The sequence below is a fragment of the Prinia subflava genome, chromosome 10 (assembly GCF_021018805.1).
Source record: "Prinia subflava isolate CZ2003 ecotype Zambia chromosome 10, Cam_Psub_1.2, whole genome shotgun sequence".
Lineage (NCBI taxonomy): Eukaryota > Metazoa > Chordata > Aves > Passeriformes > Cisticolidae > Prinia > Prinia subflava.
In genome coordinates this window covers 10,324,889-10,348,029 of record NC_086256.1, presented here as the reverse complement: position 1 = coordinate 10,348,029, position 23,141 = coordinate 10,324,889, and the positions used below count along the sequence as shown (strand labels likewise).

The 23,141-nt window shown below is 42.0% G+C and overlaps 1 protein-coding gene across 9 annotated transcripts in view; it reads left to right on the top strand.

The window, feature by feature from the left end:
* Window positions 1–23,141, top strand: part of ST3GAL3 (ST3 beta-galactoside alpha-2,3-sialyltransferase 3) — a 182,780-nt gene that overhangs the window by 108,432 nt on the left and 51,207 nt on the right. For all 9 annotated transcript variants that reach the window (XM_063407265.1, XM_063407262.1, XM_063407267.1 and 6 more), the window contains 2 exons: window positions 3,715–3,809; window positions 16,101–16,164. In XM_063407265.1, coding sequence (XP_063263335.1) covers window positions 3,715–3,809; window positions 16,101–16,164 — 159 coding nt within the window. The remainder of the gene's footprint in view (window positions 1–3,714; window positions 3,810–16,100; window positions 16,165–23,141) is intronic.

Genomic DNA, 23,141 nt, shown 5'->3' with positions numbered 1-23,141 from the left:
GAAGTGGTCTCAGTATCAGACACAAATTGGAATGGCCAAAAAACTTGGCTGGGGAGCTTCTGGCAGGCTAACTCAACCTTTAGAAATGGTTCAGGGTCACAACTCTTCTTGTCAGGGAGGAAAAAACTGGAAATTTAATGTTTTGTCACATAAGCCAGAGTCCCATAGGCACAAATATATATCACATTTTTGTGTGATTATAGATTCCTGTTTAAGAACAGTTTCTGGCAGAACACTCGCTTCCTTTTGCTGTGCGTGGTGACAAATTGTTAGAGACTTTATTAATGTCTTTGTATAAGGAATTCAGTCTTGAGAACTGGGAGAGATTTGTTTTGTACCTCACAATTATCATGTCAAGCATTTAGTCCATTTGGATGTCATTTGTATTTTAGCAGGGTATGCTGTTCAAACTGGAGATTGCAGATGCTTGGCATTTCTCTCTCAAATTCCACAGGTCATAAGTGTGTGCCACAAGAAGCCAAATTCCTCAACTTTTCAGGCTGTCACGTGCAATGAGATTGCATTATGCCTGTTCTGGAATTTGGGGTGGAGTAGAGGGGATGTGCTTAAAATTTAAATCTGAAAAATGGAAAGTTTCGCTTTCTGCACCATTTTCTGAAGGAGCTAAACCTGTTTTGTGTCTGGAGCTATGGTTGCCAGTGAAGCCAATCTGCCTTTAGGCAGCTGTGACAGGCAAAGTGCAGCATCCCCTACCAAGCTGCTCAGTACATGCAGAGTTTTAACATCATTCGGAAACCTTTGCTTTTTCTGTTTGACAAATTCCCATGCATTCCTTGGAATGTATTTTAGGTGCTCTGCAGAGAGCAGTCCCATGGCCTGTTGGAGGCAAATCCTGATTCTTCTGAAGGGCCCTGGAATATGCCAGATGCAGTTCAGAGCTGAGACAGAACAGCCACGCTCCTGGAGAGTCTGGCAGACAGCATTTCCCTGTCACTGCTGGACAGCAGTTCTGGCTTGCTCTGATTTATTGAGGTGGCAAAGCACATGAGCTTACAGCATTCATAATTTCTTAATATTTCCAAAACGGAATTACTTTCAAGATTTATGGGAGCAAAATATCTTCTAACTTGCTCCCTTTTTTCCCCTATGGATATAATATTTCCCCAAAGCTGTTCTTCCTCCTTCTTAAATGAAGCAAAAGTATGAGTTAAAAGTCCATTTCCTGGCCCTGTATACAGGAGTATTAAATACTAAATACCAAATAATAGTAGCTAGTCTAAGGCTATTGTGTTCTTTGCTAGAAAAACCCCTACATTTACTTGTAGCAAATATAATAAAAAGGCAATGATCATTTTACACTTTCTTTGGCACCACTTTGGTGTCCTGTTAGTCACGTGCAGAAACAATACCATAGAGCATTACATCAGTCATGCCTTGAGCTTCAGCTGATTTCAGGAACTCTCGTGAGGTCAAGGGAGTCTTAGAAGGATCTGTCTTCCCTCCTGGTTTTACCTTGTAAATGAGAATCTACATTAGGGAGAGGCACTCCTTACTCCCCATCAGACTACTGTAAATTGTCTTTTCCAGGTGTATCACTTGCAACAGGCCAGTTATTTGCATGTATGGCCCTAATTTATACCCTGTACTTTCTTCTCATGCAGTGCTTTTGAGCAGGTGAACTGAGCTGGCAAAGGTTATATTTACACTGCACCTCTTGAATCCCCTTGTTTCTTGAGAAGAGAATAAAAGCTGCTCATATATGCATTTTGTAAAGCATCCAAGTTTTTCCTGGAGACTGCATGTCACAGCAGCAAGCAGAGCAGCTTGGTGACCTTACAAAGCAGCCCCAAGGTGCTGGTGAGCCCCAGGCAGTGCTGTCATCCCTCACTGCAGCTGCTGCATGTGGAGAACAGGGACCACTCTGTGGGACCTGGCTGCTACTGGGTTCAAGGGGTGGCTGTAAAGGAAGGGCTGTGAACATCTATGCTGTAGCTCTTCAGCTTATAAGAGCTCTTGTATTGCATGACAGTCCTGCAGAGATTCCTCCTGCTGATCTTGGAAGGAGGTGGGGATAAGTCCCTGGTGACCCCCCAGGGAAAAATAATAATTATATTTTGGTGCACCAAGATGGGTGAGAGAACATTGAATTAATTTGTCAGGTTATTGAAGTTTTTAGGAGATTTTCAGAGTAAATGTGTTACAGTTAATGCTGTATTTTCTCTATTTGTTTTTAAATAGGCCTGTGGGGTGTTTTTACTTAAAAGCTTCAGAAACTGTAATATATCTAACATACCTCCTCCACCTTTTCCTAGATAAAGTTATATATATGCTTTTCTATTCTCAGCTCTGGAAAAACATTCCTTTCCTTCTCGATCAGCCATGTCATCTGTGCATCTTGCTTTTATGGTTATAAATGATCTTATTAAAGATTGCATGAGTGGATGTGAAGCAGTATGCATGGGTGAATCTAAGTCTTGTTTTGTTAAATTCTCTTGGTCTCTTTCCCCTTTTGATAGATTTCTGCATCTGTGATTTAGTAGGCATCTATGAGAGGACTTCACTTTGATCAGTTATAATTTAGATTTTATTCCAGCCTTTCCTCACTGTGCTGCTATTTGAAATTACTGCTCTATACCTGGCTGTGCCATAGCATAGATGAGTTTATCCTAAATCAGGTAGTTCAAGTGCAAAGGTTATCTGATTGCTGTAAGAGTTCCAGGCTGAGTACAGAGACAGCCTCAAGGGAGAGCTGAACCCATGGGTTACATCTGTCCTTCTCCCGTGTGTAGGTTGGCCAAGCTGGATCTGTTTCAGGGGCATGTACCTGGCTCTGGAGTGGAGGTGTTTTCTCTGAACATGGAGTACATTCCTTTTCATGGTGGGATTGATTTTGATCCAGAACATCTCTGCTACTGTTTTGATATGATGGAATGAACAGATTTCTAATAGTATTAGCATGCTTTCTAGTATACTTGATACACTCAGAAATGGTCCCATATGGAAGTTAATGTTTCTGTATTTGCTAATTGTTTCCTTTTCTCTGGCCACTGTAGTAATTATTTCTAGAAGAGACAAATTTTTACTAGCTACTGTGTTTGTGTGTTGAGAGTATAATTAGGATAATGTATTTCCATAATGATATAGTTAAGAAGGACTAGGTCTCTCTTTTGTAAGGGATTCTGGATAGATCATAACTGTTTGGTTTGGCAGGGACCTCTCTTGAAGCATTTATATGTTAATGAATGCAGAAGAAGGCACTGAATTTCCATTTCCTTTCTCTGTAAACTACAGGCTGCTTCATGATCTCCTGAACTGTTTTCTTTCTTGCCTGTGTGATGATTGCTGCTGTGTATGTGCACAAGTGAAGCCAAAGCAGACTCCTCACACACTCACACAGACAGCACATAACCTGGCTTGGGCTCAAAAAGCTGGAAGTTAAACTGCCTAAACCCTGCTTGCAATTTACAATTTATTGTAGTTGAATCAATAGCCAAACAGTACTGAGGCAGTTTAAATTGTTCAGTGGAAATGATTGCTAGGTTCACAACTTGAGTGATTTGGGTGTCCTTGTGGCATAAATTTTGGCAGGATTTCACTGCAGTTATCTTTGGGTAAAAGTAAAATCTTCCACATTAATCTGTTGCCAGTGACAATGTAGAATCAGCACTTAGGTATGGATTCTCTCAACATTCCTGCAGAAGTTTATCCTTCCTTGTTCAGGAGTTAATTTCTTTCTCATTTTGATTTTCTCAGGTTCTCGAAGCCGGCACCAATGTTCTTGGATGATTCCTTCAGGAAATGGGCACGTATCAGGGACTTTGTACCCCCCTTTGGAATTAAAGGACAAGGTATGAGAAAACTGCTGCTGTTGGAGAAGGTGGTTCTACAGATACTTGCCCCATTTTCTTTTCTGTTTTGAAAACTCAGGTGGTCCTTTGGGCTCAGTTTATTTCCCCTGTTTGAGAGAATTATTGTATATGTAGTTCTCAGAAATGTGGAAGAGTTTTTACAGCTGGACCATGGACCTCAGAGGCTGGCCTTAGGGAAGATGGTTTAGTACATGTGAGGGTCAGTGCAACAATGGCAATTTAGACCAATGACTGCATTCTTGAAGAAGCATTTTGACATTGACTGACAGAGGACCTTGTAGCAGCTTTGCTGGCAGCAGCAGAGAGTTCAAACTGGTTTGAAGTACCTTTAGTCAGTAATTCTCTAAAGAACAGGAAAGATGCCTTGGGCTTGACCACTGATACAAATCTCCATTTTCTTCTCATAGAATTTTATAGTTGGGCTACTTATTTACTTATATAACAAGCAAAGAAAGTGTTCAGATGCTTTGATGAAAATTTTAATATACCCTATTCTCCAGCTAGACTGAGACAGCAGGGGCTGTGTCTCAGGTGTGCTGTGGGAAAGCAGGAGTGGTGGCTGGTGGATGAGATGGGGGCCAATAGCCACCCAGAAGATGATTTGTTTTGGGGTGACAAGCTCCTACCTGTCCCATATGAGCTGTCACAAGTGGTGGTGGAGCAGAAGGCTTGTGCTCACTGCAGTGATTTGCTGCAGACTATCTGAAGTCCTGTGTATTTTAAGAAGTTTTTGTGGCATTGAGTCAACTTGGAGGATTTTTTTCTCCACTGACCAACTCAAGATTACAGATAATCCTGTAGGAATTAAAATACCTGGTGGAGAAAGAGCTGCAGCCACGGAAAGCTTGGCTCTATGTCTCTCCCTGGAAGCAGGTGTGGTAGTTGTCCAAACAATCTCTGACTAAATCAAAGGCTCTACTGACAAATTGCTTTTGGCTTGCATCAGTTCCCTTCTTTGTTTTGTCCATGCCTTGTCCAGTCAGTCCTTTGCAGCTCAATAGGAAGCTAATTGCTGTCCTCTAAATCAGCCAGCAGAGTTTGCAGCAAAGAACTGACAGTGGCAGCACAAGTGGGAGGCTGCTGTGACCACAGGAGGCCTTGTCCCCTGCTAACCAGCACACGAGGTGTACAAAGCTAGGGCAAGGTGCCTGGCCAGTGTGGAGGTGGGATTTGCAGGTTACGTGTGATGTCAGCTAGACCTAATAAAAATCATTCCATTAAACTGAATCCAAATGGAGAAATTCTCCCAAAGAGAATGACAGAACGGCTCTGGCAGCCTTCTCTTTGGGTTTGTTGCCAGCTTGTATCACCACTGCAATGTTATGTAAATCTAGTGTTTTATACTGGATTTCCTCGGTTAAAAAGACAAATGAGAAATTGCCATTATTTAAATGGCTGTGAGCTGTAGCCATGAGATGGAAACTGTTGAATAGGTTATTTTTTTAACACCCTCCTGGGACTGAATTTTGTGCCAAATTTCAGTCTGGAGCAAGTTGTGTGTGTGGGAGGGTTGAATTATAAATCTGTGTAGCCCCGGATTTCTAATGGCCGTGCTGACAGGCTGTGAGTCCTAGCGATGCGAAAAGCGCCCTTTCATGTTACACATCACTTGGAATTCTTGCATCAGTCTTTTCTGGCTGTCCCATGGGATGCATTTGAGCTCAGACGAACGATTGGATGATGGGATCAGCACCTCATTAGGGCTTTCAGTCAGGGCAATCTAATGATACCCAAACAAACGATGCAGGCAGGCAGCGTGGAGCTCAGTCACTTGCTGGTGCAAGGTGAAGACTCTCAGAGCTGGGATGTGCATGGGAAAAGGAGCAGTCAGAATGGCTGAGAAAGTGTAGAGAGACATGGCTGTGTTGAACCAGCCGGGGCAGGAGCTCTGCTCTGTGTGTTAGGCAGCCCCATGGGATCTTAATCCCCAGCTGGGATTTCTGATGTACATCACACTGGGAAAGGTGGTTGGTGTTACAGACACTGACTGCAGCTGAGATGGGAATAGGAAGACCTTGCTTAGATCTATGGGGAATATCACCTGCTGGTTTTATGTCACTGTGATCTAGTCCAAGTGCAAAATGGCTTTTTGTTTGTTTAGGTCTTTTTGGGTTTGCATTTTTTGTGTGTGAAATACAGCTACAGGATTGAGCTCGCTTGCAGTAATGCTGCATGTTCCAAGGGACTTCTAGAAACTAATCTGTGGTAGCTTGAAAGTGCTACAGTTATGAAATCAAGGGATTCTTAGCAGCTTGGAAGCTAATCCACCATTTCTGCTTTCTCTTGTTAAAGTTTCTATTCTTACCTAAGTCTTGCTTTGCCTGGTCTCTGAAAAAAAACTGAATGGAGTAGTTTTTTATCTATCACTTTGTGTTTACTGGTCCAAGAAAGGACAGTTCTAAGATTACAAGAATGAGTCTTGCAATATTTCGGGGAAAGCAGCTTTTGAAGCGTATTGTCTACTGGGCTGCACTAATTTGAAATAACAAGTCTCTATAAATTACATGTAAAAGAGTAGAAATGGTTCAGAAATTTTCAGGGCAGGACTCCTGCTCTTTAAAGGTGATCATATCAAGGAGATGGCAGTATGCTGATCATTTTGACACAGTCCATCAGAGATTTTAATTTTCTTCAATGAGAATCTGATTGTAAAGACAGTTCTCCTATCTCCAGAAGCTTAAAAGTACTCAGTACAACATAGAAAGTTTAACAGTGTTTCTTTGTGAAAGATTTCTTGCTCCTTCACTCCATTTTCTGATTTGGCCATTAGCCCAGGCAAGGAGGTTTTATGGACAGAGTGCTCCATTCTTGGCAAGTGTATTTGTGTTTAGAAGCCCTCAAGGTGAATATGGTCCTGAATATGGAAGTTTTTAGACTTTCCCCTGAATGCTGCTGGTTGTGAAATGGACTATTGCAGTAGAATGCTGCACATTCCGTGTCCGATGGGAAACTGCTGCTATTGTCATTTAACAGCCTTAGTGATTATTTGCATGCTATGAAAGAGGCACAGAATAAGCAGGTGGCAACTCTGCTGCTTTATGAGCAGGGGTTTCTGAGATGAGGTGTGCACTATGAAGTCTTGTGCGAACTTTGAAACAGTGGTTCTCAGAGTCCTCAACTAGGTATTAGAAATAGATGAACTTAAGAGCAGCTGTTGTACCTTTTTCTTAACCTATGTTAAATGGGCGGAGTTTTAGTATATGTTGTAGTTGTTGACTCTGTTCACCAAAGGTCTGGACCAAGGATTGGTCCTAATTACTTGATCACAATGCCCAGCAACCTGGGACAAAAGCAGAGGAGAGAGCTGTCAGCAGTGTTGGAGCTGATCCAGCAGGTTGAAGATGTTGCACTCATCACAGGTATCTGTAGACCTTGTGGAAACTCTGGCTTCCTCTGTGTGCAGAGAATAGGGGAAATAATAGGTTTGAAGAGATGTGATCATGTTTTGACACCATAAATGGTCACTATCAGTATCTGGTTTGGCCATTCATGTAACAGTGGGTGTAGGTTTTGCCCAGTGACTTCTGCAGCTGGCTGTGAACCTATGAGATTATATTTCAGAGTCTGGATCAAGATTTTCTAAATGAGGAATGGCTGTGTTGACAAACAGGCCAGTGTCATGTTTGGCTGTACTTACTTTTAAAAACTGACATTGTCTGCCACATCAAACTTGTCTCCTACTGTGGGATTTGACAGAGTCTGGAAACGGGATGGGCCACTCTGAAGTGCTTGGAAACGATGACTCCGTCTCTATTAATAAATAAAGCTGTTGTCCTGTGGTCGTGAATGCTGTTGAGCTCATTGTTCAAACAGATTAACTCCCTGGCCCCCACAAAAATAGAGTGGCTATGTCCAGGCTTCCTATCAAGAAAGGTCACTGGCCTGTATTAGCCTGTGAATGCGTGAGAATTGTAGAGGAGGATGTTTGTTGGCCCTGGTGAGCACATCTGGGACTGTGCTAACACTTCAATAGTGTGGACTGGTGTAGGACTGTGCGGGCCCATGCCCTGCTGCCAGTTTGTTTACTGGTGTGTTTATAGCCAACGTGAGGAACACGATGAAATTGGTCAACTCTCACAGTTGTCGAGAAGATCAAACTGTAACAAGAAGTTGGAACTCTAAAAGCTTCAAATGTCAAGAGTTCCTGTGGGGGACAGCTCCAGCTACCAAGCACCCTCCTGTGTCCCAGGCTATTGTTTTGGCATTAACTAGGATTTTGGAGTGCCTCCCATGTTTCACCATTTGCAAGGATGTAATTTGCTTGTAGGAATTCTTTCCCAGCACCCACCAAGTCAGTTGTTGCAACTTTTTTCTGTGAAGAGCAGAGAGACTGCTGCAGTCTTGAGTTCTTAAACGAGCCACATGGAGGGTTTTTTTTAAATCTAAATTGAAATTTCTTTTGGATTTGCACTCTTTTCTAGCAGTGCTTTGATCAGTGTAATTATGGAGGTATGAATAAGCCTATGCTCTCCACATAGTTGCAGAGATTCTCTAGCATGTGCACTGCTCTCAGGGTTAAATTTGTCAATGGATAAGCAATGGAAAAATTGTTTATAGTGTTAGTAAGATTATTAATCCCAGAGGGCCTCCTCCCCAAATTTACCTCTGTAGCTAAAGCAAAAGGAAGGAGTTATTTGGAGAAGGGCAACAAACAAGACCGGAGAAATACCTGACTATTAATAGAATTTCTCAGTACATGTGGTTTGAAGAATATAAAGGGCTTTCATAAGAAAGAGTAGCTAGTATCTGGCATCCTCTCTGTGTAATGAGGATGGGAGAGTTGCTGCAGTTTTATTTTGAACTTAAGTAAAAACATATGGCACAACATACACTAAAAAACTAAACAGACACGATCAGTGTAATATCTCTTCCATGCATTTAGTCAGTAATTGTGTCACTGCTTAGCAGTAATTATAGATCTTCACTTCCACCTTTGTTCCTCCTCAGCTGTTTTGAGCAAGGAGGCTGCTTTGTTGGCCCTGAATCAGTTTGTCTTTGAAGGTGATAGTTATTTCTTAGAGAGTGATTCTGTTGCCACCATCTCACAATTTCCCTCCCATCAAGACACTAAGAAGCAATTGCTTTCCAATGGTGATAAGGGAATATTAAGAACATGTTTGAAATGTTACATTTTTATCAAATGTAATATGAACTACTGGCCAGGAGACGTTGTATTTTCACTTGATACTGGAAGGATGTCTGGAACTGGTGACACATTCAGTGACAAAGGAATTAAGTCTTTGTCCAGACCACCAATGCTAATGGATGTATTGTGCAATGATTAACTGTTCTTGTACTTGGTTTTATTTGGATGTTTTCTTTTGTGTCGGTGCTCCTGGGAAAAGCCATGGTTCAGTGCTGCTCAGCAGTTGTTCAGTAGTCTCATGGGGCAGAGGTCATTCATCTCCAGTGAAAATGTTGAGTTTTCAGGCCTGCAAAAGTTGGAATTTCATAATGTTATTGGGAGAAAATCTCTCTTTTTATACATGCTCTTTTCTTGCATAGCTTTTTTCTTTTACATTGGCTTTCTTGGCATGAGCAGTACTTAATCTCTGAGAAAACATATTCAGTTGGACATGACAATTAAAACTTACAGCTGATTAAAAAAAATATTAGAAAAGTAGGTATTTTTGAACCCAAGCTTCTTGCACTTTGTAGAGACTGGAGTACCACATGCAGACACCTTGCCTACATTTGACTTGGTCTGAATGAAGCATTTTATGCTTTAATTCTCCAACTTTATCCTCATTTTTTTAGGGGTACTCTGTTGTACAGATGATTTTCCTAGTATAAGCATTCTTTCATTCTTCATGTCTTGTTCCTCTAACAGAAAAGCAGAAGCACAAGCATGTTTAGCCATTAGTTCTGTTCACATTAGGTATTAACAAGATTGTTGTTTCTTCCTGAGTTGGAGGCACATTTCTGAACTAGATTCCACTAGAATTTTGCATTTGACCAAAATTGGTAATAGTTGCCATTATCACGTGGGAATATAGATATAAAAATGTTGATTTTCCCCCGGGAATTCAGCTGATTTTATAGCCTAAAGAAATTAAATGAGTGGTTTGAAGGGAAAAAAAAGGAACATTTCAGAAGAGTTGGAGGGTTGACTTTTCATTACTGAATAACTTCTAAAGAGAAGTTACTCTTCTGGCCCAGTGCTCTCTCTAAAGAGAAGTTACCTTGTGAATTTTGCAGTTAAATTCCTTCTCATTTTTGAGCTCTCATGATGAAAGTACAACAGTGTAGTCCCTTATTTCAGTCAAAACTGATGCTTTGCTGTTGAGTGTGCCTAAAGAATAGTCCTGCTCCTAACTCACTGAGAAGGGAGATGCAAACCTCAAGTTTGCAGTTAATTGGATGACTCCATATTTTGGAGTTCTTCACAGAAGTCTTGAATTGCAATGGAAACATTGATATGATATTATTCCTCTCTTCTACCTCCTGAAGAGTAGATGTTCTCTGGCTGAAGATACATTTATTAAAGTGCCATTTATTAATGCCTCTGCAAGGGTCAAAAGAATTAGAAATCAGTGTAGTAGTTACTGAGTTTTTTAGCCCTGAAGATATATTGCCTGGCCACCTGTGAAGTGTCATCAAAAATGTAGAGCTCTCTGTAACAACTATATTTTTTTTCCTACTTATCTTTAACCAGCACATTGTGAATCTTTCAAGGACTGTTTTTATTTGGCATGAATTTACCTCTTTCTACAGACTTTATTGCTTCCTGTGCATTGAACTCAAGTTTAGATCAAAATTGTTAATGCATAGTTATTGCAAAATGTTGCCCATTTTTTTGCATAATTGTTTTTTAAATTAATGTTCCAACTTTCCAAGCCTTGGGATTATGTTGGGAACTAAGCTTGCATTCTAAAAAAACATATTCTTGGTTGTGAAGAAAAGCTTAGAAAAAAAAATCCCCGAAGGCTCCAAAACGACGATGTAGATGAAGAGTCCAAATGTTATGTATTTTATTTATATCTTGTTATAAAAAAAGGCCTTACGGGCTTTAATGGAGCTTACGTTTAATGCATGCCAGGTTCTTCTAAAATTGCTGGGGAGGATACCATGCACATTCAGTCTTTTTTTTTCTTTTGTTTTGTGTCTAGGCAATAGCATATGCCTCTTGTCTTAATGCCATTAAAAATCATCAATGGAGATCTTGTGAGGAGTGGCAATTTTAAGTCCTGTTGTTAGTAAAGTGTATCTCCAGTAAACCACCTAAATTTGTTACAGCTAGTGACCTCAAGAAACCACTCTCTTGTATTTACACTTGAATTTTGATCTGTGGACAGATTCCTCAGTTTGGAGTTAGCTGGTTTTGAGAGCTGGTTCACATGTTTGCAATGCACTGCTAAATGCTGGAACTCTTCATAGCTGCTTTTTCCTGCATTGACCTCCTAAAGTTAGCTGATCAATAATAAAAAGAAGTGTTGCAGGGAATTTCAGACACATTGTGATACCTGTTGTAACCACTGGATTCCCAGCTTCACAAAGATACGAGTAATGTTGACTCTCTACAGCTGGACATGGTGTTTCTGGAAGAGAGAACAGAGCACGTGGTGAGACTTGGGTCCATGGCCTCGTGCTGGCAAATCACAGAATGAGTCTGGTTGGAAGGGACCACAGTGGGTCATCTGATCCAACCTCCCTGCTCCTGCAGGGCCATCTCAAATCACATTGCACAGGATTGCATCCAGATGGTTCTGGGATATCCCCAATGAGGAAGGTCCCACACCTCTCTGGACAGCCTGGCCCAGTGCTTGGTTACCTGCATATTAAATAAGTTTTTGCTCATTTTCAGGTGAAACCACCTATGCATCACTTTCTGCCTGTTTCCTCTTGTACCACTGCTTGGTACTGCAGAGCTGAACCTGGTCCATCCTCCTGACAGCCTCCCTTCAGAGACTGAGGGACATTGATGAGTTCCCTCTCAGCTGTCTCTTCTCAAGGCTGAACAGGCCCAGCTCCCTCAGTGTTTCCTCATAAGGGAGCTGCTCCAGTCCCTTCATCACCTTTGTTGCCCTCCACTGGTCTCAGTCCAGAAGCTCCAGGTCTCCCCTGTCCTGAGGAGCCCAGAACTGGACACAGAACCCCAGATGCAGCCTTGCTAGGGCTGAGTAGAGTGGAAGAATCACCTCCCTTGACCTGCTGTAAAGATCATTCCTCAAAAGATGTAAAAACTTTTCTGTTAAAGGTCATTCCTCAGCTCCCATATGGAGCAAGACCTTAAGATAAAAAATGCTGAAGGAGGAATTTTATACAGTGCTGAACTTTTGGGTAGTGTATTGAAAAAAGTGTATGCACTGGCTTGTGCTAAGAACTTGTTTATAAATACTGTGATTTGTTTAATCCATAGCATTGGTAGTGTTTAGTTTACTCTCCCCACAAAGCTGACACACACGTGGCATTCTGTTATTGTGGGACAGGGACCCATGTGCAGAGTCTCCTGGCAGACTTTGCAGAATGTCAGTCAACCTCACTCGAGTCAGGCTGTTCCCAGAAGCTGGAGCTGATGCCCAGGACCCTGCAGAAGTGCTGGCTGGAGAGGTGGCAGCTGAGTGACCACCAGTGGAGATGGGCACTGGCCACGGCTCCCAGGGCAAACACGCAGCACTACAGCAGTGCGCTGTTCCCTGACCCTAGGCAGGGTATTCACACCCTGCTGGCTGCAGGGGCATGTGGGCTTGCTGGGAGTTGAGGAAGGTGGCTGGTATAGACAGCTTGAAAAATTATGGCCTCTTTGCCACTTGAGAGTGCACAAACATCCCAATTTGCCTCTTTCAAGGCAGGGAGAAGGTAGACCCTGTGAGATGCCTGCAGTGAGCTCTGTGGATGGGAAGGCCTCCCGTCTTTTTTTGGTGATACAAGCAAGACATTTCTGCATTAGAAACAACAATTTTAAGTGTTGTTGACATTTACAGTGAAGGTCTTCTCTATTCCTTCACATAAATAACAGAGAAAAAGGCTAGAATTGAAACTTAGGCTGGTTCTCACTGTGTGGTCACTGTCTGCCTAATTTCTAACTATTTAGTTTTTCCAAATGTCTGGAAATTTCAGGGTCAACCTGAAGTCAAGATGTACTTGGGTTCAGAGAAATCATGCAGTACCGAGCTGGCTTTTGAGTCTTCTGATGTTTTAAGACAAAGTTGATAGAATGTGTCAAGATAACTCAGAATTCTTAGATAAATGTAGTCAACTCCTCCTCTAGATGGGAGAAAAATGTGCAGAGGCTTCTTGCTTTGTTTTTATAGTAAGAGTGCACGCATAGTGGTTGATAGATGAATGGGTTAAATAATCTCCCACTCTCCCCAATGATCTAAATTCGCCATGACAAGAAAAAAATATAATAAACAGGCTATGGCTGCAGGAAACTGCCATGGATTGCTTGCCCTGCTGATGTGTTCATCTAGACAACTTGGCTTTCTTTTGTCCTTGCAAAATTTCTTTCAGTCCTTGACTTCCAGGCAACAGCTGTGCACAAATCTTGTTACTTGAACCAAGAAGGAATTTTTCTTTGTAGTATTTGTTATATGTACTTGCACCCATTATTATTCCTCAGTACATAGGTGTGTAAGGCACACTATACTCATCACTCTTTCAGTTTCTTACCCTGGAGAGAGTGTGTATCATCAACTGACTTTACATAATGCACCAGCTTTTCTGGTGCCCAATTTTCTTTAGTCACAGCCTGGAGGTGAGCCCTGCTTTGTTTCCTGCAGGTCACTCAGATCTGTGATAGTAGTCTTTGCTTGCCCCAGCTCTATTAAAAGATCCTGCCTGCTGTTCATTAATGTTCCTTACTGCTTTGTAGTCTTGTGCCAGGTTGCAGATCAGCCACGGCAGCATCTGTGATTCTTCAAACCTTTCCCCAGGAAAATACAGAAAATACAGAAACTCCTTCTGGAAGAGGTCTTGTCTTTCCATCCTAGTGTCAGCATCAGGGTGCAAGTGCAAGTGCCCACCTTAGCAACAGTGTAGTAGAATTCCAGCTCAACCAGAAAGATCTAGTGCCTGTCCCCTGCCCCAGCCATCAGCTTTTCCTGGCTTGTAGCTCCTGCTCCTAGCTTCCAAAAAGAGGGCTAGACAGATGAACTTGGTGCCACCTTCACTCCTGCTGTGGGTGAACACTTGACAGTGAAGTACTTACCTTTTATTGAGCTTCATTCAGCAGTTTTGAATAGTATCACTGAGATTTGTGCAATTTCTAAGCTTTTTGGATGCCGTGTATTGTTGGACTGCGGGGTCTACTGAAGAGCTCTCTCCTGTTTGTCCATTCATAATCTGTACTGAATGCTTGATACTGTTGTTTGTTCTGTTTTTGTTTGGGAAGCACCTCCATTCCAAATGCTGCCATATCCACTCCTAAAGAAGGTTTTTTTTCCTTCTTAGCATTCACTAAGAAGGCATTGCTGATTATCTGGCAAGATGAGGAAACCAGGATAATTTGAATGCATCACTCAACTGTATTCTTTTAATGTTCTTTCTAACATAGTCCATCGGATGGTCTCCAAGTAGTGCAGGGTGTAACTTGTGGGTGGTAGAGCAAACCTGGCATAACAAAAGCTTGGTAGATGGGAGGTTGCAGCCCTTGACATGCAATCCTTTGATCTCTTCTCTGAGAATGTGGGAAAACAACTTCAGTCAAATACGCTGTCCAGCAGAAGCCAAGGTGTGAAGCAGGCCAAGGAGAGGACTGTGGCATGATGCCATTAGAGATCGCAGCAGCCTACTGCTGTTACAGCAGATTTAGGGGAATAGCATTGGAGGGGAAACCTGCTGCCTGTGCATCAGAAGAAATTCTTTAGATGAAAGAAAATTAAACAGCACCACTATTTTGTTATCAAAATTGCTTTTACTCTTATAAATTGCATTGTCCCTTACTCCACTCCAAACTATGATGTTCTGAAAGTAATGACTGTCCCCAGCTTGTAATGGTTGGCAGGTGCTGTCAGTACTGCCATGTCAAAAACTTGCCCAAATCTCAAAGTAATTGTCAGAGTTTTCTGTTTATCACCTTCATGTGTCTGGCCAGCTTGTTGTCAGGTTCAAAGCTCTTTGGCATGTGGGCTGCCATGAGCTCCTGTGTTTATCCCACATGTTTATCCTGTTGTTGCTGAGGAGGGACACACTGAAGAATGAAACTCTTTATTTGAAAGGGTCTCCCCTAACTGTGCCAATTGCAGTAATTAGTGTCTGTCAGGAAAGCTGTTCAAGTTCAAGGTAAAAAAAAAATCCCTTGTCAGTTTTCTTAATGTTTCTGTATCATTTTTAGTCTTTCTTAAAGAAATGAGATTTATTTGTTCAATTTAACTGGTGTTTCCTAAGAATTTTTGAACTAGTTGACTTATATATATAGATCTGTTTACTTTGGTTTTGTTCTCCTCTGAGGCATCTGCTTAAGACCACAGTTAGAGTCAGGATCTGGAGGCAGATGGACTTTTTTTCAAACCCAGTGCAGACATTCTGAAGTTAGTGGTACATTTGTAGATAGACTAGCCAGAGCCTTGCTGTTTCTTGGCCCTAGTTGGGCCATGGTAAAGGAGTTTGGGCCCCTCTGGGGGAGAGAGGTGGAAAATTAGGGACAAATGACAGTCTAGAGGGAAGCAGACTCCAAAGTTTCCATAGCCAATAGAATTATTTATATGTAGTCATTGTGCTTCTGCAACTTAATGCATTTAATTTTTGTGTGTGCCTATGCTTGCATAACTTACATCATCTGCTTGGTGCAGCATTCACAGGGTATCAGTGTAGGCTGCAGCTCCATGGGCATTTCTTTATGCACTTGTGGTGCTTTAATTGAAGAAAGACAGACTGAGGAACCTAAACTGAATGCAACCCGCAGAATAAAAAGCATCCATTTGAACCTGGTCCTGTTCCTGCATCCAGTTCACCACTCAGCCACATAAAAGCTTTTCTGAAGGCAAGCAGGGACAGTGATGCTGGCCTTTCATGTCTGAAGTGTTTGTGAAACTGCCATCTCAGGGCAGTGGATATGAAATCACTGCTATAAAATGTTCAGTGCTTGTTCCCTGTGACGCTCTCCATGCAAGGCAATTACACAGTGCATCAGAATTTGGCACATAGCATGTCTTTGTAGGCTGTGTGTGAAGGTCATTGTCCAGAGAAAATAGGAATATTCAACTTAGCATTCATTCCTAATGAGAACCTTTCAGTTCCTTCGAGTAACTGCTTCAGATGCTTTACATTGATTCTCATTTCCATTAGAAGTGAGAACTTGTTCCTAATGTCTTCTTCCTTTCTCCCCAGATAATCTGATCAAAGCCATCCTGTCAGCAACCAAAGATTATCGTCTAACTCCAGCTCTTGACAGGTGAGTCCTTCAGAACAGAAAGAGCAGAAGTGATTCCTTTCCATATGTCCTAAATAAATTTTGTTAGACATTTTTTTCCAGAAATTATTGGCAATACATTTGGATGTGGATGAGTAAATCAGAAGCTGAAAACTGAGTCCTCTTTATAGTGAATCTGCAGACTCTGGAGACCTCTGTTAAGTCAAACATAAGTAGAAAAAAGCATTTAGCTTTTGGCTATTTCCTAATCTTCTATTTCATATGTTGTTACAAGACATACTCTTGCCTCATTTTCAAATAAGTAAATAGCATGTTTTCAATAAACACTTTGCACTTTTCCAGCCTTTCTGACAAAGCAACAAGATCACAAGAAACTTTAGAAAGAAAGAAGGGACTGGCTTATTTCAACAATGTTTTTTATTAATACCTCACTCTCAAAGTAGGAATGTTTGGTTGTGTTGGCCAAGCCTGTGGTAGGATGAACAGGATAGAAGTCTCCTGGGCCCTGTAATATTTGAATTGATGCCTTTAGAAGAAGCTCCTTTGATTCTTCAGTTCTGTTGTAGAGGCTGTTTCTGAAACTCATTGGCATGTTTGCAATCAGCTTCCCAGTGATTGTCCTTTAGTCCTTCCTGTCCTTGCTTTTCTGTCATTCCTTCCATTTGTCCTGCAGGTTTGGTTTAATGCCACCTCCCAGATTAGGGGTAGTTTTTTTCAGAAACTGTCAGAGGTTTTTACTCTGGCACATGAGCTCTTTTCAAAGTCCTGGTAATACTTCTTTGCAATGGTACTTAACCCAGGCTGACAACACAGTTCCTGCTTTCTAAACACATGGGTTGTATTTCCTGGCCCAGCTTCTCTTCTGCCCACTTTTCATGACAAAGTTCATAAGCTTTTCCAGCCTTTCCATAGGTCTCTGCATCTCTCATGCTGATTGTAGAGTTTGCCTGCTGTAGTTGGGAGTTACTCTCTGTGTGAAAGCTTATTCTTAGTCTTGCACAGTCTATGTGTTAATTTAGGTTTCTTTGAAGTTTGCTTTGCCTCACAGCAGTGCCAGATAGGGTTAGCCTTCAGACTTTGGATTAATTTGAGAAATTATGTCTAGAAGGTAAAACCATTTTACAAATGACCTTCTTAGAGATTTTGCACACAACTGAGTCTCATCCATTTGGGGTTTATCTCAGTTCTGGTTGGAGAGTTAAGATTTTAATCTGTTGAGAAATCCACATATAGACTCTTTCAGAAGGTTGCTCATATGAAATTAGTGTTAATGACAGAGGGCAGGTGGAAGATTCTTGCAGTGAAGGTTAATGTAATTGTGACCCTTGCTGCTCACCTGTTTTGTGAGGAGTAGAATGTTTAAGGCTTTTTAAAAGTAATTTTGTAGGAGACTCTAGCATGAGCTGCTCACTTTGGTTTGTGTTCTTTATAATGGGTTTGGTGCAGAGATAGGAAAGATCTAACACTCAAGCCTGTGGAATGTATGCAAAATCCCTGAGATACCAAGTGCAAATGAGACCTCGGGACCAGGCTAGACATTTATTTCTGTGGTATTGCAGTAAGAAGGTTTGGCTGTGTGTAAACAAACACACAGATATCTTGGGGAAGTACTGTTTCCTTGGGAGCTGTGATAAATCCTATCAGTGGATGTTGGTTGTGTAGCACATATGCATCTCAATCAAATACCTCCCAAAGCCCTTCCAGGTGAGCAGGTCTTAGGAAGGATAAAAAGTGTGTATGAGAGAAAGGGACTCAAGAAGGCTTGGGACAGCAAGCTGCAAAGTGAGAGCCTAAAGGAGAAGGTGGATGGAGTTGCAATTGAAGAGTTATTAGGAGAAAGAGCTTGGGAACTGTAGGAGGTGTTAAAGCTGCCATAGTGCTGCTCTGGTAAACCAGATTAGTGAGTAGAGCACAGATTAAGACTTGGGTGTCATTCCTGAAATGTTCTTCAGCTGTGGTCATCACTGAATTCCAGTGCTGGCAGCAATGGGTATCTGCCATTTTGGATTCCTAAAAAGCTGGTGGAGGAAGATTAGCTCCTTTCTCATCTTGTCTCTAGCTCCCAGCAGATCCTAACAGTTCCACTCCATGGCAGCACCAGTGTGCCAGGGGCAGAGCCTTGAGTTTAGCGACTCCCTTCCTGCTCACTGGTCAAGGAGAAAGTCCAGACCTGTCCACTTTGCTCAGCACCTTGAAGCAACTGGAGAAACCCTGGGGACCTTGAAAGCTTCCTTCCAACCCCAACCATTCTTGGTTCTATGATAAAGGACTGAGAAAATGTCTTATTGTGGAAGAATTAGATAAGAGACACAACTGAAGTCTGTGAGGTACAACAGGCTGGGCTTGGGAGATCTTGTGAACCCTTCCACTTGTAGGCTCTCAGAAGTCTAGTGGGCTGGTTCTAGAAGCAGGAAAAAGGCTCCAAGTTCACCCTCTTTTCAGAATGAAGTTACACCAACATTTTCTCTGTTGGCAAAACCAGTGTCAGAAGCCATATTTGATATTGCTGCTGCCCTTCTTGTGCTGCTGCTGTTGTTTGAAAAGGCACTTTAAAGTGGATCAGCGAAATGATTCCAGTTTACCAGTTTTTCTCTCAACCCAGGTCATTCCAGTGACTTCATTTCCAGAGCTCCCCTCCCAGTGAGGAGCTGTGTGGGCACAGAACAGCAGGAGGGGCAGAGGCTGGGCTGGGTGGGGAGGGTGAGCAGTGCCCAGCCCATTGGAATAAGTGTTCGTGTAACTATACACTGAAGGCAGCTTTCCCAGGGGAAGGGTGGGAGAGGCAGGAAAGGTGAGGTCAGAGCAGTGCGTGCGAGCATAGGAAGCAAAGAGAGGATTAGTGTTGTGGTGGAGGATGTCTACACCAAGCCTTTGGTCTTGTTCCTACCCAAATTTCTCCATTTCTACCCTCCTTCACAAAGCTGGTCCTTGAGAAGTTGCATTCACTTGCCTCTCATAAGCCCTGGAAATTAACTTGTTTGTTTATTATTCCTGTGCTAAAGGGCATCCTGATGTACCTTTCCTGACACAATGTATTGACATGGTGCTGAAATGAGGCAAACGTGATCCTTCCGGGTATGTGTGCACTTTTCATCATCCCACAGCAGCTTTGCCAACTCACTTCAACTAATCCCTCCATTGTGTTGGAACTAGCAGGAGCTGGAGGGCATGTGAACAAAGGCTGTGGTTCACACCTGTAACACAGTGTACATGGTGCCCTGCTTTCCTCATGACTCCTTAGTACAGCGCCGTTGTGTTGAATACTAACCTGCTTCTGCAGGGGGCAAGGGTTGGGAAAGCTGCAGAGATGTTCAGGGGGATAGTTACAACTCACCCCTGAGCTTGTCTGGAAAAGTTTGGAGATCTAGGGGACTTTCTCTAGAACCACTGACCTCTTCCTTCTGAGCTGGCATGTCTTTCTCTCTAACAGCAATGTCAGTGAGCCTCATCTTTGAAACTTCTTCCTCTCTACTGGCTTTTCCAAGCCCACTTGTATTGCTGACATTTTCACTGCTTGATTTAGTGGCTCTTCCAGTGGCCTGTTCTTCATTCTGCAAATGGATCAGGGCTTGGTTTATAATTCCACAGCCCATCTGCTGGCTGGACTTCAGTAGATTTTTGGGTTACATCTCTCTGGTGATGACATGTAAATTTCCTGTGAAAAGACATAAATATAAAAAACCTGACTGACTTTTTTTGTATAACCTCCAGCTGGTAATGAAAAAAAACTGAGAGTTTGAGCTTATAACTATCACAGTCTTTACTAATGCAATATATTACCTCAACAAGTGCAGAAGGGATTTGATAGAACAAGAGAGGTGTTTGTGTCCCTCTGGTTCAGGTTGATAGCACCTATTTAAGTAACAGCAGCCAGATCAAACCAGAATATGATAAGCCTCCTTAAGCACCAGCTACCCTAAAGATGTGTTTTTTAATTATTCTGTTATATCTTTCCTCAAAGCCTTCAGATCCAAAGTTGCGTAAAGAAAGGCTTTGTGGTTTTTCTCCCCTGACAAATCCCTAAAGCACTTTGATAAGAGAGAAGAGGAAATAGGAATTGCTACAACGCATAAATGTGTTTACAGTCCTATATTGTTCAAGAAAATCTGCATGAATCCTGCTTTTCGTGTAGATGAACTGAACCTTAGAGTATCTGTGTCAAGAGTCTGTACATCTGGCTGCAGCTCCCAGCTCAGGGCTTTGGGGAGTGTCTGTTGAGGAAAGTCCATGACCGTCCTTCATACCACCCTGGTAGCAAACTGAAACATGGGCTGTGTCTGATGTATTCAGTCCTTGAGCTCTTCTGGAAAAGAAATAGGGCTTTGACATACTGTGTAAACAAGCACAAAGGTGTTTGCACACTTCTTTGTGGAGAAACAATTGAGCTGTAACTGATGCTGCTTGCACTGTGTATTTCTTCACCCAGAAACTTGCCTGGAGCCAGCAATGACTGTGCAGGTTTCCCATGCTCGGGCACAATCAGTAGACAGAGTACATTTGAAAGAAATTTAAGCTGTTAGAAGATCAAAGATGAAACCTTAGGGTCAGAAAGTTACTAATGAAAAATCTTATCTGCAGACTTAAGGAAAAAGGAGAATGCATTTAAATATGTCAGAGCCACAAGGGTAGAAGAGTGGTTCAGACATGAAGCTGGGCAAAAGTGATTAACCTATCAATTATGATGAGTAAAGGCAGAACCATTCAATTAAGTATTTGTTTCATTTTTGGGAGTAAAGATAGAAAGATGTCTCATTTTACAGCAACAGTGAAATACTTTGATTTTTTATTAGTAACTGCAAGGATATTAAATGACAATTATATGTCTTTTAAAGTCAGTAAGCATTGAAGAGTGTTTAAAGAGTTAAATAAGGAATTCTTTTTGTTATTACTGTTTGCTTTTTAGCCCTTCTTGAAATGTTTGCTAGAACAGCAAATGTTGTGCCATTCCTGGAGAAATATGGGAGATAATAAAGAGGTAACTGTAAGTTGATTCGTTTGATTTTGCAGGAAAAATCCTGCAGAGGACAGAGCCAGGATGGCACCATAACTGATGTTATGTTACTTTCAGTTTGTGGAAATTAAATCTTGCATGTAGAGGATATATTTTTAGATGAACTAGAAGCCTGAATGATAAACGTAAACTTTTAAAGGCACACATTAGCTATTTGTCTCAGTCTACTATGTTCTGATTCTATATTACACCATTTAGAGGTATCCTTTTTAGGAATAGGATATGTTACACAGCTTTAAAAAGTTATTGTCAGGGATGAGAATTAATCCTTAACTGACACTTCTAGTATAATCCTGCTGGCAGGTGTTCACAGGGGCTAAAACCAGTCTGGTGTTCGTGAAATTCCACTGGGAAAATTTGCCGGAACCAAAGACTGGGAAAGTAACGAACAGGAGGGCCAAGTCAGTCTTGACTGTTTTGTTGCATCCTTCACTGGAGGCAAATCAAAGATCAAGCATCACAGTGGTAACAATGCAGGTCAAATTCACAAGATTAGGATTATATTCTGCAAACCAATGACTGTAAGAACAGGATTGGAATGATGGAAGTAAAATCTCTGTGTAAGAGCAGCATTAGCTCCGCATGCTGGCCTTCCAGAATCTGTACTTTGGAGATCTGGGGAGAAGTTGAGAGTTGTTCAGGGAGGTACAGCAATTGTGACTCAAGACTTAGAAGGGCTGCCATACTGTGCAAGATGTGATGAGCTCACTCCAGTTTGTATGGTCTGAAGATTAGGAGTGGGGTTTGATCAGTCTATGAATCCAATGTGGGAACAGGGCCATGAGCTGCTGGAACAGCTTTGGCGGGTGGAACTGGTTCTTTTATGTCATGTGCAGCAGTTCATGCTCACCAGTCTGTCCTGTGAGAGGCAAATGTTTATACACAGAGCTTTGTCAGTAAGTGGATCTCATGCAGATGTGGAAGGGACTACTGACAGTAGATGGTGCTTTAATTTAGCAGAAAAGCGAAGAAAGCGATTAAGTGGTTTGAGGTTGGAACAAGCAGATCTGTATTCAGAACTGGTAAGAACATGCTAACAGTAACTGGGAAGAGGATAGAGTGGAGTGCCTAGAGCTTGCAGCCTTTGGATTTTAGCATGGTGTTTTTCTTCAAAACAGAAAATTCAAAAGGAGTCATAGCTGAGAGACAGCTGAGTAGAGAAGGTACAGTATTTCACCCAGCAGTCTGTTGTTTAGGAGGTTCAACTTTCTTGTCATAATCAGCAAAAGAATGTATTTCCTTCTGAAATATCACTTGGCTGGAACTGAACTATGTCTCTCCCTCCTAACAGCACCTTTTCTTTAAAGGTTTTGACAAAGCTGTTACCATCTTTGTCACTCATTTTGGTGTCCTTGGGGCTGACTCTCCCTTCCTTCTTTGTCACAATATACTGCTTGAACTGGATCTTATGTCTGATTTCTCCTTGTTGCCAGAACTGGTTTTTAGGTTTTTTGCTATGCCATCATTTATAAAATTATTTATCTATGTGGTTTGATTATCACAAACACACATGCTTCTTCAGCCTTTGGAGACACTGGGCTAATATGTCCATCTGCATGAGGAAGTTTTTTCTTTTGGAAAGGCTCAGATCTGCAGTGGAATTTTATCTGGGCAGGGGAAGCTGTTCCTGAGCATTTCTTGGTGCTGTTAATTCTGCACGTGTCTCCAGCTGACGGCTCTGTCAGCAGAGTGACCTTCAGTGGTTTAGTGGAGTCTTTTGAGTGCACTCCAGCCCTGCTCTGCAAAAAGGGACCCCACATAAGCAGAGCTTTCCTCATGCTGGCTCTTTACACTCACCGCAGAGAGGACAGCCTAGAAGCAACCAGTTGACTGTGCCTGGGACTAGGAAGGCTGCTAGTTCAGGGATCTGCTCCAAACAACTGATTGCCTTGGACCCTTTCCGAAAAAGGCTCTGCAGACACGTATTCCTTCAGTGAACTACCAGAGATGGAGGCATGTTGCCAGAAGAGCCAGCTGCGTTTGGGAT